The following is an 18,311-nucleotide window of genomic DNA, read 5'->3' on the forward strand; positions in this document are numbered from 1 at the left end:
TTCTAGAGTCTTCATTTTGTTGTGATTTGATTTACTGATAAAGTTAAGCAAAGTTTATCTTGGTTTCAGTTCTTATTTAATTTAATAATATTGTTTAGCACCTATTGTTACTGTTGTAATTAGCTAGTTAATAATAGGAAGGAGCAAAGAGAAGGCCAGACGTTATAAGAACAGTCACCTGGGCAACTTCACCAGGAAGCAGCAATTTCACATTCCCCGGGGAACCACTGGTTGGTTCCCTGCATATTACTGGGGTAAGGGGAAGATGGATGAAAGTGCAGTGAAGTTGGAGTGATATAGGGAAGATACCTACCTATCAGTCTGCCCTGGAACAAAGATAATTGGCCAAAGAGGGTGGAGCTACTACAAGCTGGGGAAATCTTAGAAGATTAAAATCCCCAGACAAAGGAATTCTTTTTCTCTTGTTCCTCTGGCTTTGCTCCTGCTTCCTTGCACTCACCCCTGTTACATTCATAGACATGTGGCCCTAGGCCAGCCGTGGGCAAACTACGGCCCACGGGCTGGATCCGGCCCATTTGAAATGAATAAAACTATTGAAAAAAAAGACCGTACCCTTTTATGTAATGATGTTTACTTTGAATTTATATTAGTTCACACAAACACTCCATCCATGCTTTTGTTCCGGCCCTCCGGTCCAGTTTAAGAACCCATTGTGGCCCTCGAGTCAAAAAGTTTGCCCACCTCTGCCCTAGGCCCTACATGGCCCCACATGCAATGGACTACAGCTGGGAACACAAACAAAGCTAGCCTTATGCTGGTCTGGTCTGTGCAAATATGGAGTGGGAATGGCTTTAATCCTAGCTCTGGGGAAGACACAGCTGGAGCTTTTCCTTGGCAGGACAGAGGGAGATGGACCTTGGAAACTCACGGGTTTAATTTCACTCAAATAAATACCACTCATTCTCCTGTGTGAATCTCAGAAAATTCCTCTTCTGATGACATTGCAAGAAGCTCACTTCTACTGACAGCAGAGGGGGACACAGAGTGCTCCCCACCAATAACACTATGACATGTCAATTTATTCACTTGTCACTGGTTGAAGAGTCTAACCTTTTCTATAATATGGGGTATTTCTTTCCCCTCTTACAAAGGTAATGGTTTCTCTTTTATAAAAAAAAACACACCCTGCTTTATCAGATTAAATGGATATGAAAGGATTAATGGCTAAATGATTACATTATAGCTTCCTTAATATCTGTTCTTTCTTTATCCCTCAGGGTCTGCCTTCCCCAATGACAGACCTGCTTTAAATAAGTTTGCTTGGATGCCCAGAACAAGTGGGGAGGAGGGGTGAGTGAAGATAAGCCCTTTCCCTTTCAGTAGACAAGGTGGGATTCAGTTCAATTAATCAGATATTTATTGAGCTCCTACTGGGCACATGTCTTTATTGCTGTACTCACTAGGGCTAGTGCATTGCCTAGCACATAAGAGGTACATTATGCTCTGAATAAATAAATAAATGAAATGTTGACTATCAAGTGCTTTCCATTTAAAGCCCAATCAGTATTGGGCATAAAAATTAAGTGTAATTAAACATAGGTTCACTTGCTGTAAATTTATTCCACTAAAGCAACATTTTTTACAGCACATACATGTGTGCATCTTTCAATGTTCTCTCCCTTACTCATTTGGCTGGGCTCCTGACTCCTCAAAAAATTAGAGGACTCGTTGAATGTAGTCTAGGAGCTGGTAAATGAACTAGTTGTCTCTGGCCTCCTTCTGAGTTCTGCAGTTGAAGAAAAATATTATTTCCCTGCGGTTTTAGTATTTAGTAGCCTTGCCTGGGATCCACTTAAGAAACCATAGTTATCTTGTCATAACATAATACTTTTAGGATGCATTATAGAATAGAGGGAGAAGGAATGCCTGGAAAAGTCTATGGCCCAAAATAGGGCTGCTTTTTTAAAAAAAAAATTATCGAGAGAGAGAGAGAGAGAGAGAGAGAGAGAGAGAGAGAGAGAGAGTTTCAAAATTCCATTTATTTATGAATTCTTGACCAGGGATCAAACCTGCAACCTGGCATATCCGGACCACGCTCTAATCAACTGAGCGACCCGACCAGGGTTGGGCTGCCTTTTATAATAAGGCTGCGATTTGAGAAAACCCTCTTCATCTCCTAGTCTTCCGCCCCATTTTAGATCTGGTACCTGCAATTCTACCATTAGAAATCTTTTCTTTCAGTTGAAAGAGTTAAGCCATAAGCACCCAAGGAAGGTCAACACTATTAACACTGCAGTGCGAATTTCTTTGTGATTTTCGAGGCTTATCCAATCCAGATTCTTCCATGGGACAGTGCAAGGAGCAGGTGGTGGGCTGGGTCCCGGGACGAGGGGGGAGGAGTGCTTGGGAGGGACGGCGCCGGGGAAAGGGGCGAGTTGTGCTTTTGAAGGTCTCCAGAGAAGCGCCCCCTTGCAGATTAAGGGCGGCCGCCGCCTCTGCGCCGCCTGGGAGGAGCTCTGCGTCCCGCCGCGTCCGCCCCACAGCTGCGCCTGCGTCTGGAGTTCTGGAGCCGGGCGCACCAGGAAGTGGCTCTTCCCAGCGGCAGCGATCCAGGCCACTGGCAGGTTTTTTTGTTTGGCACCTCAGGTCTTTAAGAGGATTTATTGGTTAGAAGGTAAGGGGGATAAGTGGAGAGCCCAGAAAATCCGATTTAATTCTTACTGCACTGAAAACTGCTGACTGCGCCAAATTGCCCCTGGGCCGGGGAATTGAGGAGGCAGGCGGGGCTGAGGACGGGGACTGACCGACCTCAACGCTGCCTGCTCAAGGTCGCGTCTAGCCTGAGTCCCTTCGTGCTGTGACGTCCCCCCAAACCCTCCACCCTGTCCTTCCAGACCTCCCCACGCCCTGCAGCCCGGCCAAGTACAGTGGCAGTCTTTCCTAGTGAACCCTTTCAACAGATGTGGAGGGCAGAACTTTCTCAAAGGAAAGGGGGGCTGGAGGGGCTGGTGGGAGGGGCTGGTGGGGAAAGGAAGGACCTAGCTGCTCATGGGTTGCAGTCAAGATCAAGCAATAAACCTATCTGTCTAATTTAGCCAGGAACCATGCCTGGAGCCAGAACAACTGAAGGAAGGGTGGACAGAGAGTGTAAGCAGGACTTTGCCTGTGGGTGAACGTTTTGCCTCAAGGAGATCCTTGGCCCAGTTCAAATCTACCAACCACGTAGTCTCTGATTTGAACTTGGAGCATTTCAGGTAGGTTAGCCATTCCAGCCCTAGAGAATTAGCCTACCTTCCTATCTACCAGTTCTGGACCCTGGGTCCCTTTCAGATCAATTCCTGAGGTAGAAATAAAGCAGTTGTCACACACTTAAAAATAATCCAAGTATTTATTTAAAACAGGAAAAACTATAACAAGTCTTTTCTGTGAACAAATGCCCCCTCTGACAGGAAAAAAAAGAAAACACAACTCACTTTTTGACAAGTGTTACTCTGCTGCCTTGAAAAATCTATCTCACTACAGAATTTGCTAACTATGATGAAAGGTTCTTTGCTGGGAGAGATGGCTGGTTGATACTCTAAAATAGTAGGATCCTATTTTAGACAATACCTGATAATGTGGAGGGAGAAACCTAGATTGACAAGGGGCCTTCTGCTGGGGTACAGGGCAAGTAGAGCACAGTCTCATGGTGGCAGTTACCAGTGAGAGGACCCTCCCATTCACAGAAGAAGTTTAAAAGTGTAAATGTAGCTGTCTCCAAATTCCTCAGCTCCCCTGTCCCTCCTTTGCCAACCCCAAAATGGGCCTGGAGCTTTCTTCATTCTTCCCTGCCAGCTAGAGGGACAGGGCCACTTTCCTGGACCAGCACCACTCCCTCCCCCTATGGTCTGGGCCTTCTCTTGCCTTCCCCCCAACTATTCTTTATTGGCTCCTGCCTTTTCACTCATTTCCTCTCAATGGCTTTTGCTTTTTTTAAAAAAAATTAAGTCCATTTGTCTCACCCTGGGAAAATGTCTATCACAGTTCACACACTTTTGATAGGCGGTGGGTGGTCCAGGGCAGGCCTGAAGTACACCATGCTCCAGAAGGTTAGGAAAGGTTTTTCGTGTGTTGTTTTTAAGTTTCCCATATAATTGTACTTATCCTCACACCACCAGCATAGATTATTTCATCTCTCCAGTTTTGCAGGTTGGACACATTGAGACACAAGGAAGTCAGGTGACATGCTTCAAATCAGAGTGTAAGGAAGGGCAGTGACACATGTTGAACACTTTCTGTGTTAAGCAGTCCTGAGTTTATATATATATGTATTTGTTTAATTCACACCACAACCCTGAAAGGTAGGTGTTATCAGTTCTATATTTATAGATGGTGACACAGATTCATAGTGCTTAAGTAACTTGCACAGAGTCACAGAGCTAGTGAGAAGCAGAGCTGGGAATAGAATATGGCTTCAAAGTCCGTGTCTTTAAAAAAATTTTATTGATTTCAGAGAGGAAGGGAGAGAGAGACAGAAACATCAATGATGAGAATCATTGATTGGCTGCCTCCTGCACGCACCCTGCTGGGAGTAGGGCCTGCAGCCCAGGCATGTGTCCTGACCACAGTCTCGTGGCAGTTACCAGTGAGAGGACCCACACACTCCAAAAAAAGTTTCCTGACCTTCAGGTTGATAGGTCAGTGTTCAACCACTGAGCTACGCCAGCTAGGCAAAGTCCATGTTCTTCTTTTTGTAGTTGTTGTTAATTCTCACCTTTTAGAGAAAGAGGGAGGGAGGGAGGGAGGGAGGGAGGGAGAGAGAGAGAGAGATGGATGTGATTCAATGTGACAGACACATTGCTTGCTTGCCTCCTGCAAGCACCCCAACAGGGACAGGGGATGGAACCTGCAACCCAGGTACCTGCCCTTGACCTGGAATGGAACCCACCAACCTTCAGTGTGCAGGCCAATGTTCTACCCATTTAGAAACAATGGCCAGGGCCAAAGTCCATGTTTTTTTTTTTAATTAAATCTTTATTGTTCAGATTATTACAGTTGTTCCTCTTTTGCCCCCCATAGCTCCCTTCCACACAGTTCCCTCCCCACCCTCTGCCCTTATCTCCACCCCCCCCCCCGCACTGTCCTCATCCATAGGTGTACGATTTTTGTCCAGTCTCTTCCTGCACCCCCCACACCCCATTCCCCCCCAAGAATAGTCAGTCCATTCCCTTTCTATGCCCCTGATTCTATTATATTCACCAGTTTATTCTGTTCATCAGGTTATTTATTCAGTTGATTTTTAGATTCACTTGTTGATAGATGTGTATTTGTTGTTCATAATTTGTATCTTTACCTTTTTCTTCTTCTTCCTCTTAAAGAATAACTTTCAGCATTTCATATAATACTGGTTTGGTGGTGATGAACTCCTTTAGCTTTTTCTTTTTCTTTTTTTTTAATTAAAAAAAAAACAACTAGCAATTTCACAATCATAATAATAGAACTTCTCTTACTTATAACAATAGTTGAGATCAAATTGTGTTTTGGCAAAAGTGGAGCCTCATCTCTCTCTAAAGTCCTGAGCTTTGGCACCTATTGAGTAATCACTGAATATTTTTATTCAGCCAAGGCACTAAATCATGAGTAAGAAACCACTCGACGTTGGCTGCATTCTGCAGATTCTTTTGAATTCAAAAGATTCTGATGTTACAGCATATAAAGATTAACCTTGCTCAGACAAATAGGTTTCATACTTATTTCTCCAAATTAGTGTAATTTTTGAAAGTACAGTAAGTTTTATTTATTTATTTATTTTTATTGCTTAAGTATTACAAAGGGTATTACATATGTGTCCTTTTTTCCCCCCCGCCCTTGACAGTCCCATAGCCTCCCCTATCCCCCAGTGTCTTATGTCCATTGGTTATGCTTATATGCATGCATACAAGTCCTTTGGTTGATCTCTTACCCCCCTCCCTCTGGCCCCCAAACCCTCCCCGGCCTTCCCGCTGCAGTTTGACAATCTGTTTGAGGCAGCTCTGCCTCTGTATCTATTATTGTTCAAAAGTTTATAATGGTCTCTATTATCCATGAATGAGTGAGATCATGTGATATTTTTCCTTCATTGACTCCTTTAGCTTTTTCTTATCTGTGAAGCTCTTTTTTTTATATATATATATATTTTATTGATTTTTTACAGAGAGGAAGGGAGAGGGATAGAGAGTTAGAAACATTGATGAGAGAGAAACATCAATCAGCTGCCTCCAGCACACCTCCCCCTGGGGATGTGCCCGCAACCAAGGCACATGCCCTTGACCAGAATCGAACCTGGGACCCTTCAGTCCACAGGCCGACGCTCTATCCACTGAGCCAAACCGGCTAGGGCATCTGTGAAGCTCTTTATCTGACCTTCAATTCTGAATGATAGCTTTACTGGGTAAAGTAATCTTGGTTGTAAGTTCTTGCTATTCATCACTTTGAATATTTCTTGCCACTCCCTTCTGGCCTGCATAGTTTCTGTTGAGAAACCAGCTGACAGTCGTATGGGTATTCCCTTGAAGGTAACTGACTGTCTTTCTCTTGCTGCTTTTAAGATTCTCTCTTTATCTTTTGCTCTTGGCATTTTAATTATGATGTGTCTTGGTGTGGTCCTCTTTGGATTCCTTTTGTTTGGGGTTCTCTGCGCTTCCTGGACTTGTAAGTCTATTTCTTTCACCAGGTAGGGAAAGTTTTCTGTCATTATTTCTTCAAATAGGTTTTCAATATCTTGCTCTCTCTCTTCTGGCACCCCCATAATTTGGATGTTGGTATGCTTGAAGTTGTCCCAGAGACTCCTTACACTATCTTCATATTTTTGGATTCTTTTTTCTTTTTGTTTTTTTGGTTGGGTGTTTTTTGCTTCTTTGTATTTCAAATCTTTGCCTTGATTCTTGCGATCCTCTAGTCTGCTGTTGGAACTCTGTATAATATTCTTTATTTCAGTCAGTGTCTGCTTAATTTCTAGTTGGTCCTTTTTCATAACCTCGAGGGTCTCACTAGATTTCTTGAGGGTCTCACTAAATTTATTGGCAGTTTCTAGAAAATTCTTGAAAAACCTTATAAGTGTGGTTTTGAACTCTATATCCTCTAGTTTGCTTTCCTCCATTTCTGTCATTTGTGACCTGTTTCTTTGTCTCCACATTTTTTATGCTTCCCTGTGTAGATAGAGTGGCTTTCTGTGCTAGGTGTCCTATAGGGCCCAGTGGCTCAGCCTCCCCAATTACGTAAGATAGACACTCTTGGTGCACCCCTTTGTGGGCTTTGTGCAGAGTCTTGTTGTAGTTAAGCCTTGATTGTTGTAGGTATCACTGGGAGGAATTGACCTCCAGGCCAATTGGCTGTGAGAATCAGCTGTGTCTACAGTGGGAGAACTGTGCTGGAGACACCCTTCTGGGGCAAGACTTGCTTCAGTGGGGCTTTGGTGCTCACTGAGTCTGCCCCCTGAGTGTGTCCCTTATGGATCTGAGAAGTTGTAATTTGGATGGTCCCACTCTGACCCTGGGTACACTGGCTCTTGGATCTCTAAGGAGGTGCTAATTTAGCCTCTGCCTGAGGCTATTCAGCAGGAGCTATGCAGAGATCTGCAGATTCCTCTTCTTTGTTGGGGGTTTGGAGGTGCCCAGATGAGGCCCAGCTGTGAAGCAATGCAAGCTGCTGTGTGGCCTTGGGCCTTCTTTTGGAAGTTCTGGGTCTCTGACCCAGCTGCAGTTTGTTAGGTAATTTTCAGATTGTAAAGGGCCAGGCCTTTCATATGCAAAAGCCTCTACGCACAGCTTAGGTGGGGCAGGGTCTCAGGGAATCAACAGGGCGGAGCAAACAGCTATGGCTGATCCTCAGTCCTACCCTAAGAGGCCCCGCGTCTCAGTGTCCCGGTAATCGCTGCAAGCACCTCTGAGAGAAAGCTGCCCTCGAGTTCTGCCCGATGCCAGAGAGTCCAGTTTATCCCCGTATGAGTCTGGGTCCCCAGAGACTCGCCTGAAACTGGAGTCCAGAGCAGTCAGGAGCTTGAGACTCCCTCCCGATTGAAAAAGAAAACTGTGTCCTCAGTTGCCAGCCCTTTCCACGTGCGCCTCCGTACCTCTGCACTTTACTTCCGCACCTCCTCTGAGTCTCAGTGTGCTTTTCTCTTTCCTTCTAGTTGTAGAATTTCCACTCAGCCAGCCTTCCTGTGGTTCTGGATGCTGTCCGTTTTGTCTTTTAGTTGTATTTTTGAAGTGGTTGTGTGAGGCAGCAATTTCCAGTGTTTACCTATGCCGCCATCTTGGTTTCTCCTCCAGGTTCTTTTTTTAAAAAAATATATGTTTTTATTGATTTCAGAGTGAGGCATCAATGATGAGAGAGAATCATTGATCAGCTGCCTTCCCCAAGTCCTGTACTGGGGATCGAGCCACAACCTAGCATGTGCCTTGGCAGGGAGTCCAACTGTGATCTGCTAGTTCATAGGTTGATGTTCAACCACTGAGCAATACTGCTGGGCCAAAGTCCATATTCTTAAGGACTTCCCTCTTCCTGGGAGTTAGGTGGAGTGTGCTATCAATAGCACCTGAACCCTGGGCCAACCTAAATTTATTCTGTTAGAAATTACCCCCAAATGCTTTCATATTATGACAATTACTTTTGTTGTTGTTATTAATCCTTACCTGAGGATATTTTTCCATTGAATTTTAGAGAGAGTGGAAGAGAGGGAGAGAGACATACAGGGGAAACATCAATGTGAGAGAGACACATCAATTGGTTGCCTCCCGCAAGCATCCCAACCAGGGCCAGGGATCAAGCCTGCAACTGAGGTATGTGCCCTTGATCGGAATTGAACCTGGGACACTTCAGTCTGCAGGCCGATGCTCTAGCCACTGAGTCAAACCAGCTAGGGTGACAATTAGTTTTTTAGTACTTTGTAAACATACAAAATGGTGTATGGGTGACATATTACGGCACCCATGTCAGCATCCTCTAAATTACCTAATGATCATGATATACAAATTTCACATAATAGAGGGAGCCATGGAAGACTTTTAGTTAATAAATCTATTACATATATTGGACTTTTAAATAGATAGCATTATGAATTAAAGTATGATTTACATTGGGATGAAGTCCGAGGTAGAAAGCAAGGGCAAAAAGGCAGTTTCACAGCAGATCAGTAAGGTGTCTGGTCAGGTCCATTCACATGTCCTGGATACTCAAAAAAGTTGCACAGCAATGAATGATCAAGCAATACAAAACAAATAGGCAACAACAAATTCCTGTGTTGGAGGAAGAGGGATTCCTTCCTTTTTCTAAAGTGTCCTCCCCTGTTCTGACAATTTTTTAAAATTCTCACTTGAAGACAAGCTTAGAGAGAGGAAGAGAGAGAGAGAGAGAGAACGAGAGTGAGAGAGAGAGAGAGAGAGAGAGAGAGAGATACATTGTTGTGAGAAATATCGATCAGTTGCATCTCATATGTGCCCCAACCAGGGGTCAAACCCGCAACCCAGGTATGTGCCATGACCAGGCATCAAACCAGCAATCCTTTGGTGCACAGGTATACAGGATGATGCTCAACTAACTGAGCCACTCCAGCCGTGCACCCTCTCCCTGTTCTAGCTCTTCCAACTTTTCCTTAGTTACTCCCACTATTCCTTTCCCCTGCTGCCCTCCTTCAATATTGCCACTGTCACTCAGTCCCATAGTATCTTTAGGCATTATGGTAGTTATAATGAACATGTACTGAATTTTTGCTAGGTACTGGACAGTGTGCTCAGAGCTTTACAAACATTATTTCCATTAATCTTCTGCTGAGTACTTTTTTATTAATTATTCCTTATTTAACTCTTACAACCACTATATGAGGTAGTTACTATTGTTATCTCCATTTTACAGATGAAAAAAAGGAAGAGCAGATGAAATGATTAACTTGTCAGAGGCCACTTAGCTAGTAAGTGGATGAGGCAGGTGACTGCTCAAGTCTGCCTGACTTTAGGATCTGCATGCCTAAGATCTCAAACCTCAATTGTCCCCATTGCCTGCCACTTCCCATTGCCATATTTCCCTTCTTTCTTTGGCCTCAGACTTACTGGATATGCCAGTGCCTTCCTGAAAGACATTGGCCTCCAAGCTCCACACTCTTGTGATTCTGAGTCACCAGCATCTCTTCTTGCTCCCCAACTATTGCCTTTCTCCCAGGTTTAGTCATTGGCCTTTTGCTAGTCCCTTCAAAGCACTTAAAAAAGTTTTTGTTGATTTCAGAGAGGAAGGGAGAGGAAAAGAGGGATAGAAACATCAATAAGAATTATTGATTGCTGCCTCCTGCATGTCCCCTAGTAGGGATCGAGCCCACTACCTGGGCGTGTGCCCTGACTGCAAATCAAAAGGTGACCTCCTGGTTTATGGGTCGATGCTCAACCACTGATCCACACTGGCTGGGCTTGAAAGCTCTTTCTCACTTTTTACTAGAGGCTTGGTGCATGAAATTCATGCATGGGTAGGGTCCCTAGGCCTGGTTGGCAATCAGGGCTGACCGGGCCTTCCTTTGTTCTGTGCCGCTCCCTGGTGGTCAGCACACATCATAGAGAGTGGTCGAACTCTTGGTCGGTTGAACTCCTGAGGGGACAATTTGCATATTAACCTTTTATTATATAGTATTATTTTTTTAATCCTCACTCAAGGGTATTTTTCCATTGATTTTTAGAGGGAATGGCAGAGAGAGGGAAAGACAGAGAGAAATATCGATGTGAGAAAAACACATTGATTGATTGCCTCCTACACGCACCTTGACCAGGGCCCAGGCTGGGAGGAGCCTGCAACAGAGGCACATGCCCTTGAATCCAAACCAGGACCCTACAGTCCACAGGCCGATGCTCTGTCCACTGAGCAACATCAGCTAGAGTTAAAAGCTCTTTTTTAAAAAAAATGTTGCAGCTTGTACTCTTTATAGACACTTGACCAAATCTCTAGCCCTGACTTCTCTCCTGACATGTAGTACTGCTTCTCTACTTGTTAGACATTTCCATTTGGTGGTTACCCTACCATTTCAAACACATGCTTCAAACATGAATTTGCTTTTTATTAACATCCCTATTTTATCTTTATTTCTTTACATAAAGGCTCCCTCAAATCACTATTTTTTTTCATAATAAAGTCTGTATTTTATTCAATCATTAAAGTTCTTCCAGAGCTGAAGTCTCACTTTGATGTAACTTTTTAGTCTTGTGTCCTAAAATGAACTACAATTTTAGCCAGATCAGTTAAGCCACTATCCTCCATGTACTTGCTTCACCTTCCTGCTATCTCTTAAGACCTGGTGCAAGGCCTATCTGCTTCTGGGAAGCCTTTACTTAGCACTTATCAGGAACCAAGAATATGATGTTAATTATTATCTTTTCCTGGGTTCGTACTGGATCTCCTCAATTAGATTGTAACCTTTATAACCCCTTCAGTATTTAGTGTGGCACACTGCCTTGCATATAATAAATACTTTGTAAATATTAGTTAACTAAAGGCCCCATGCATGAATTCGTGCATGGGTGGGGGCCAATCGGGCTGGCTGGCGGTGGGGGGTGGGGCGGGGGACGCGGGACATTAGCCAGCTGGCCCTGCCCCTGATTGAGTAGGGGGGCGATCCGGGGGTGGATGCCAGGGAGAGGGGCGGCAGGAGGTTGGCGGGCTGGCCCTGCCCCCTGCTCGAACTCTGGTCGAACTCCCGGTCAAGGGGACAATTTGTATATTACCCTTTTATTATATAGGATTGTTGGTTGTTGGGTAGGAGTGTAGAATATGGAGAGGGACTAGCCATAGAAGTGTATCCGAAGAGTTCACAGAGGACAAAGACTATATTTTCCTCATCTTATTATTTTGGGAGCTTAAGCCAGTGCCTAGCCATCAGTAGTTCAGCTCTGCTCAGTAGACTTGCTTTTACCAAGTGTTGACTCTGTGCTGGTGCCGAGCTTCTGTAAGGATTTGTAAATGAATGAAGGCGTTTGGAAATTGTGCCTTCACTTCCCAGCTTCTGTTTGTTCACTATTCATGCAAGTGAATCTCAATGTTTCTATTGTTGGCAGGTATTGAGAGAAGAGTCCCAATGCACAAACCTAGATGCTTCCTTTCCAGGGTGGGTTTCTTCTCCAAATCAGGACTGCTCTACTGGTGTCCCAGAAAACCTCCAGATTGGTCACAGCTTTTATTGGGGTCAGCACGTAAGAGAACCTTCACTCATGTGATCACCAAGAGGCGTCAAAGAGGACAGAAAAGTCAGAAGAAACCAAGCCATCTTGGACCACTAGATAGTTCCTGGCAGGAAAGGTAAGACCAAGGCTGATGTTCCTTCCTCTTAGCAAGTCTGAATCTCTGAGCCTACTGAAATTCTGTGTTTCTGATGTAACTAATATGGGATGGCAAGGATTCGAAGGGGCACCTCAGGTAGGATAACCAGGCTGAACTTGAAGACATCTGAGGAATATTGTGGGAAATGCTTTGGGATTGCAGAAAATATTCACCTTGTCTTTTAGTGTGGTTTTCACAGAAAGGAGATATTAAACTGGGACCTTGTCTTTAAAAAGGTCCAGGGCAGGTTTACTGAAAATCAGAGACCCAGAAAGATATTAGATGGACTAGAAATGAATAGTCTCATTGCAGCCATGCATACACATAGATACCTTATTTTATGCAACAAATGTATTTTCTAAATCAAATTATATTCAAAAAAGCATTAGGGAGGTGGGCTAATTAAAGGAACCCAACAGTGAAACCTTTTTTAATATGACTAATTACCTCCTGATAAATCTGGATTTTTCTCGTATTAGGTTTGCCCATCTGTTTTGCTTTGTTAGTAGACAGCACCAAAATAGGCTCTTCTCCCAGACTCTATCTCCCCAGGGACATGAGGATTAAGTCTTCTTAATAATATGAAAAATGCCAGAGAAAGTACTTATGTATAGTGTAGGTACTTAGTACATCCATCTACATTATAAAAGGCCAGGGGCCATCACGACCTAAATGACCAGACGGATGATCGGTCACCAGGAAGTGCATGGAACACCTCCCCCTCGGCCCACAGGCTCCTATCACAACAAGGCTGGTGGCCAGCGGGCGAGACAGCAGGGAGGGTGGGCGAGGCAAGGCGGGCATGGTGAGGTTGTTAGCCTCTGGCCTGGGGCTAGGCCAGAGGCCTAATGACCTCACCACTGCCAAGGTGAGAGAGACCAGGAGAGAGAGGCAGGGCCTGATCTGCAGCTGCTGTGGAGGTTGCGGATCAGGCCCGGACATAGGTCTGGAGAGAGCCCCAGAGAGAGGCCCGGAGAGAGAAGCAGGGCCTGATCTGCAGCTGCCATGGAGGCTGTGGATCAGGCCTGGAGAGAGGCCTGGAGATGCTGACTGGCATAGAAACTGACCAATCAGAACCGTATCTGGATGGACTGCGAAGAGCCAATGGCTACCTAGGAGGCAGAGTTTTTGATGCAGACTGGCATAGAAAATGACCAATCAGAACTTAATCTGGGTGAACTGCGAAGGCAGAACCTAAGGTGGGGGCTGAGGAAGGGTTTTAAGGGGAACAGCTGTTTGGTGGAAGGTGTAAGAAAGTGGTTCAATTTTTTTATTTTTTTAATTGTTTTATTGCTTAAAGTATTACAAAGAGTATTACATATGTCTCCTTTTTTCCCTGCCCTTGAGCAGTTCAATTTTTTAATAACGGGTTTGGCAGTATAGTGCATATGGCTGGCTATCAGTCCAGATATAGGGGTTATGTATTTTTGTCTGCCAAGAGCATCTCCTCCTGCTGAAAAAGGCTCCCCCGCCCCCCATTTAAACAATCCTATCCTTTATAATCTTTCCATACTAATAAAAGGGTAATATGCTAATTAGACTGGGTCGACCAGCCATCTTCCGGATGTCCAGCTTCCTTCTAGACAAAGCCATGGTGGTGGGGGCTGAGGCAGAGGCAGTTAGGGGAGATCAAGCCAGCAGGGGAGGGCAGTTGGGGGCAAGATCAGGCAGGGGGTTAGGGGCAATCAGGCTGACAGGGCAAGGCAGTTGGGGGTGATCAGGCTGGCAGGGGAGGGCAGCAGGGGGTGAGATCAGGCCGGCAGGGGAGAGCAATTAGGGGCAATCAGGCCAGTAGGGGAGCAGTTAGGGCTCATCAGGCAGATAGGCAGAGGTGGTTAGGGGCAATCAGGCAGGCAGGCAGAAGCAGTTAGGGGCGATCAAGCAGGCAGGCAGAGGGATTAGGGGCAATCAGGCAGGCAGGAAGGTCAGCGGTTAGGAGCCAGCAGTCCCAGATTGTGAGAGGGATGTCTGGCAGTTGGATATCCCCCAAGGGGTCCCTGATTGGAGAGGGTGCAGGCTGGGCTGAGGGAACCCCTCTGTGCATGAATTTTGTGCACTGGGCCTCTAGTAAATATATAAAAGGGTAATATGCTAAGTAAATATATAAAAGGGTAATATGCTAAGTGTTCGACTGTCCAACCAGTTACTATGATGTGCATTGACCACTAGGGGGCAGACGCTCAACGCAGGAGCTGCTGAGCTGCAGTGACTTGGCAGCGGAGGTTCTTAGGTGATGCACCCTGAAACCAGAGAGGAGGGAGCCCAATTCCTTGCGGGGCTGCGCAATTCCACTTTCAGCCATGGATTATGTTGTTGCTGGAGCATTGTCGTCCCTGAATCTGGTTTACTGTACACTTGTGTTTGTGTTCCACACCATGTATGACAGCAACGTTGCAGAGTGCCCTCTCGCAGGGATCCCTGCAGGACCCCTCGGGGGATGTCAGAGAGCCGGTTTCAGCCCGATCCCCACAGGCCAGGCCGAGGGACCCAACCTGCTGGAGGGACCCACTCTCTCTGCAGACGCCCTTTGAGCCATGGTGCCATCCCAGGTGCTGCTGGCCAGGGAGAGATCATGAAAGGTTGGCTCCAGGGCATGTCCGGCCTGCCTCGCGAAGTTCCGCCCCACCGGCCACCTTCTAATTAATTTCCTTTCAATGTGCACGAATCCATGCACCAGGTCACTAGTGTGTGTGTGTACACATATATACACATACAGGCTGAGGGGGGCGACAAGGCCGGCGTGGGGGTTGGTGAGGGACAACCAAACAACTGAACACCAGGCTGCGTGGGGCGACCAGGTCGGCAGGGGGGGTTAGTGAGGGACTACCAAATGACTGAACACCAGGCTGCCTAGGGTGACCAGGCTAGCAGGGGGGTTAGTGAGGGACGACCAAACGACTGAGCAGCAGGTGCATGGGGCGACCAGGCCGGCAGGGGGCTTAGTGAGGGACGACCAAATGACTGAGCAACAGGTGTGTGGGGCAATCAGGCCGGCAGGGGGAGCAGTGAGGGGTGACCAGGCCAGCAGGGGGGGCAGTTGCAGGCGACCAGGCCAGCAGGGGAAGGCAGTTAGGGGCAATCAGGTTGGCAGGCAGAGGCGGTTAACGGCGATCAATCTGGCAAGTGAGCAGTTAGGAGCCAGCGGTCCTGGATTATGAGAGGGATGTCTTGGATTGGAGAGGGTGCAGGCTGGGCTGAGGGGACACCCCCTGCCCCCCGCACAAATTTCATGCACTAGGCCTCTAGTATTTATATAATGAACTAAGTGCCTGAATTACTGTATTCAAGGCTGGCTGATGTTGTGACGCCACTCTGGAGGCTGAGCTATGAAGAACAGCTCAAGGTTGGTACCCAGCTTAAGTCTTCACTCCTCTGTTCCATCAGGTGAATGGTGTTAGACTTGTAAGAAGCTTAACCAGACAGGTCTATCCAGACAACCCAAGGAGTCCTTAAACTTAGTATGCTAACAACTGTGAAATTTTAACTTTAGGCCAGTTATGTCTTCCAAATTCTAGAGCCATATATACATGCCTGTTTCCGTCATTGCTTGCTTTTCTGTTGTTCTTACAGCTTTAGCTACGTGTAGCTATTTAAATTTAAGTACAGTCAGTTTTGCTATAATGTTTGTTTTGAAAACGGAAATTTCTTCCAATGGATCGATATATTAGGAAACAATTTGAACATAATACAGATTTCATGTTTGCTTAGGAGTAATTTGGTCCGCGAGAAACAGATGAAAGAAGGAGACTGCACCCAGCTGAACTGAGTTGCATGAAAATCCATGAAATGAACACACACACACCTCAGACATCTGCTGCTCTCTCAGTTCCATAAGTGTGTTATGAGCCACACCCATTTACATTTGCTGTGAGAAATTTCCATCCCATTCACATGACCCTCCTTTCACCACCTCATGATAACTCACAAGTGGACAGCTACATCTACAAGCAAACTTCAGGTCTTTGTCAGGGCAAAGTGCCATCCTTATTGTAGTAGTTATGCATTTTACAACCATTTCACATGTAAAACTGTACTAGTCTTTTTATTAGGTTTCTATCTTTTCTGCGTATATTACTGATAAAGTTTGGGAATGTGTTCACCCAACCCTATTTTTCCCATGAGCCCTGTGATTTCTTTTGAATGATTTTGCATATGGTGTAAGAATGCTTATTTCACATTTTAGCAGAGCTGACTGTCTTAAGAAGTTAATTAAAATTAAATAAGGCAAAAAGATTAGAAATTTAGTTCCTCCGTCACATGAATCACATTTCAGGTGCTTGTGGCTAGTGGCTGCCATATTACATAGAACATAACCCCAAAATAGAATGTTTCCATTACCACAGCAAGTTCTTCTGGAAATTCAATGATGAGCTTACACAAGAGCTCACGCTTGACCTTTCCCCAACACCTTATTAGGTCTGTTGCTTTTCCATCATTCTGGATTCCTTATCTGCTGAGACCATGACCCAAGTATCTGTGGGAACAACCTTCTCTTATCCTATTTGTTTTCCATCTTTTGAGGTGATACTGCAAAAAGTATTTTGTTTAATTGCTTATATTCTTTTGCAGGTGAAATTTGAAGCTCAGAAGAAAATTTTACAAAGATTAGAGTCTTACCTCCAAATGTTCAACGGATTCAAAGTGACAACAGCTGCACCCAAATCGGAGGAATTCTGTTGTCTTCTCCAACCTATTATACCCTCTGTAAGCCCTCACTTCCTAGTCAGTTGCTGGGGACCAGACCCTCTTCCAAGTGATTAGCATGTATTATTGTTTTGTTTACTGTTTACAATCACTCTGGGGGGTAAGCACTGTCATTTTACAGATGAAGACATTGAGAGATTAAGTAATTCACCCAAGGATACATATCTAGAATGTGGCAGAACTGAGATTCACACTCAGGTATATCTGATGCAAAACCCACTTTCTAAACCACTACACTATTACTTCCTTGGAAAAATTGCAACTTTGGAAACCTAAAGAGGCCTCAGAGAGGCAAATTTAATTTATGGCAGAGGTTAGCAAACTATGGCCCTTTTGCCGTGTCTGTCTTACTGCTTGATTTTGGAAATAAGGTTTTATTGGAACAGCTGAGCTTATTTATGGATTGTCTATGGGTGTTTTCACATTATAATGGCAGAGTTGAGTAGTTATGATGGGAATCATATGGACTGCAAAGCCTAAAATTATTTACTATCTGGCTCTTTAATGAAAAAGTTTGCTGACTCCTGCCTTATGGCCAGGTTGGAACTCCTTTCTACTATGAAGTTTCTATAGCGGGTCTTGATCTCAGTCAAGGACTTTCACCTATGCCTTACTTTCCAAGCAAGCATCACTTAGTTGTCTTAATCCAGAGAACATTATTTCATTCCCTGTATTGTTGCCCTCCTTGGTCTCATTTGACCTGTTTTCCCTTTTCTGCTCTTCTGCCTCCTCTAGCCTGTCATCGATGGCTACCGAAATAAGTCCACCTTTTCTGTGAACCGAGGTCCAGATGGCAATCCGAAGACTGTGGGATACTACCTTGGAACTTGGAGAGGTCAGTCAAATGGCCATGACTAGTAGAAATAACAAACCAAGAACTGAGAGGAAGGGAATGGTGCAGAGAACAGTATCAGTGGGAGTGTAGAGGAGTAGCAAATGCAGTGGTCTTAAAGGACTAGATCAAATTGGAAGTCTTTGATGCTGAAATTGATCACAAGGTTAATTTTGGATATTTTTTGTGGGTAGTCATTATATTGATAGGAATCACAACCCTCATTCTTTCTCCCTCTAAAAGGCATATGCTTGAACCTAGTAAGTACTTAGTAAATGTTAATATTGCTGCTGCTGCTCTCTCATCATTATTGTCATTGTCATTATTTTGTGCTACTTTCTGTACTGGGAAGCAGTCTCCTCTTTATTGAATTACCTTTTATATTTCATAGCCCCTTATCCCTGAAAATTAGAGCTTTCTCTGATAAATTGACCTTAAAAGAATAAATAGGGGAGGTGTTGGTGACGAAAATCATAATGGCATATTTCTAAGACTTAATTCCATT

At 44.9% G+C, this 18,311-nt stretch overlaps 1 protein-coding gene across 1 annotated transcript in view; it reads left to right on the plus strand.

Annotated features, from left to right (window-relative positions):
- The window catches only part of TRMT2B (tRNA methyltransferase 2 homolog B), a 56,417-nt gene that overhangs the window by 14,645 nt on the left and 23,461 nt on the right, over positions 1 to 18,311 (plus strand). Inside the window, exons 2-6 of the mRNA XM_036304143.1 lie at positions 2,437 to 2,635; positions 12,009 to 12,249; positions 15,559 to 15,613; positions 16,840 to 16,974; positions 17,710 to 17,809. Of these exons, the coding sequence (XP_036160036.1) occupies positions 2,437 to 2,635; positions 12,009 to 12,249; positions 15,559 to 15,613; positions 16,840 to 16,974; positions 17,710 to 17,809 (730 nt within the window). The remainder of the gene's footprint in view (positions 1 to 2,436; positions 2,636 to 12,008; positions 12,250 to 15,558; positions 15,614 to 16,839; positions 16,975 to 17,709; positions 17,810 to 18,311) is intronic.

The sequence above is a fragment of the Myotis myotis genome, unplaced genomic scaffold, assembly GCF_014108235.1.
Source record: "Myotis myotis isolate mMyoMyo1 unplaced genomic scaffold, mMyoMyo1.p scaffold_m19_p_4, whole genome shotgun sequence".
Classification (NCBI taxonomy): Eukaryota; Metazoa; Chordata; class Mammalia; order Chiroptera; family Vespertilionidae; genus Myotis; species Myotis myotis.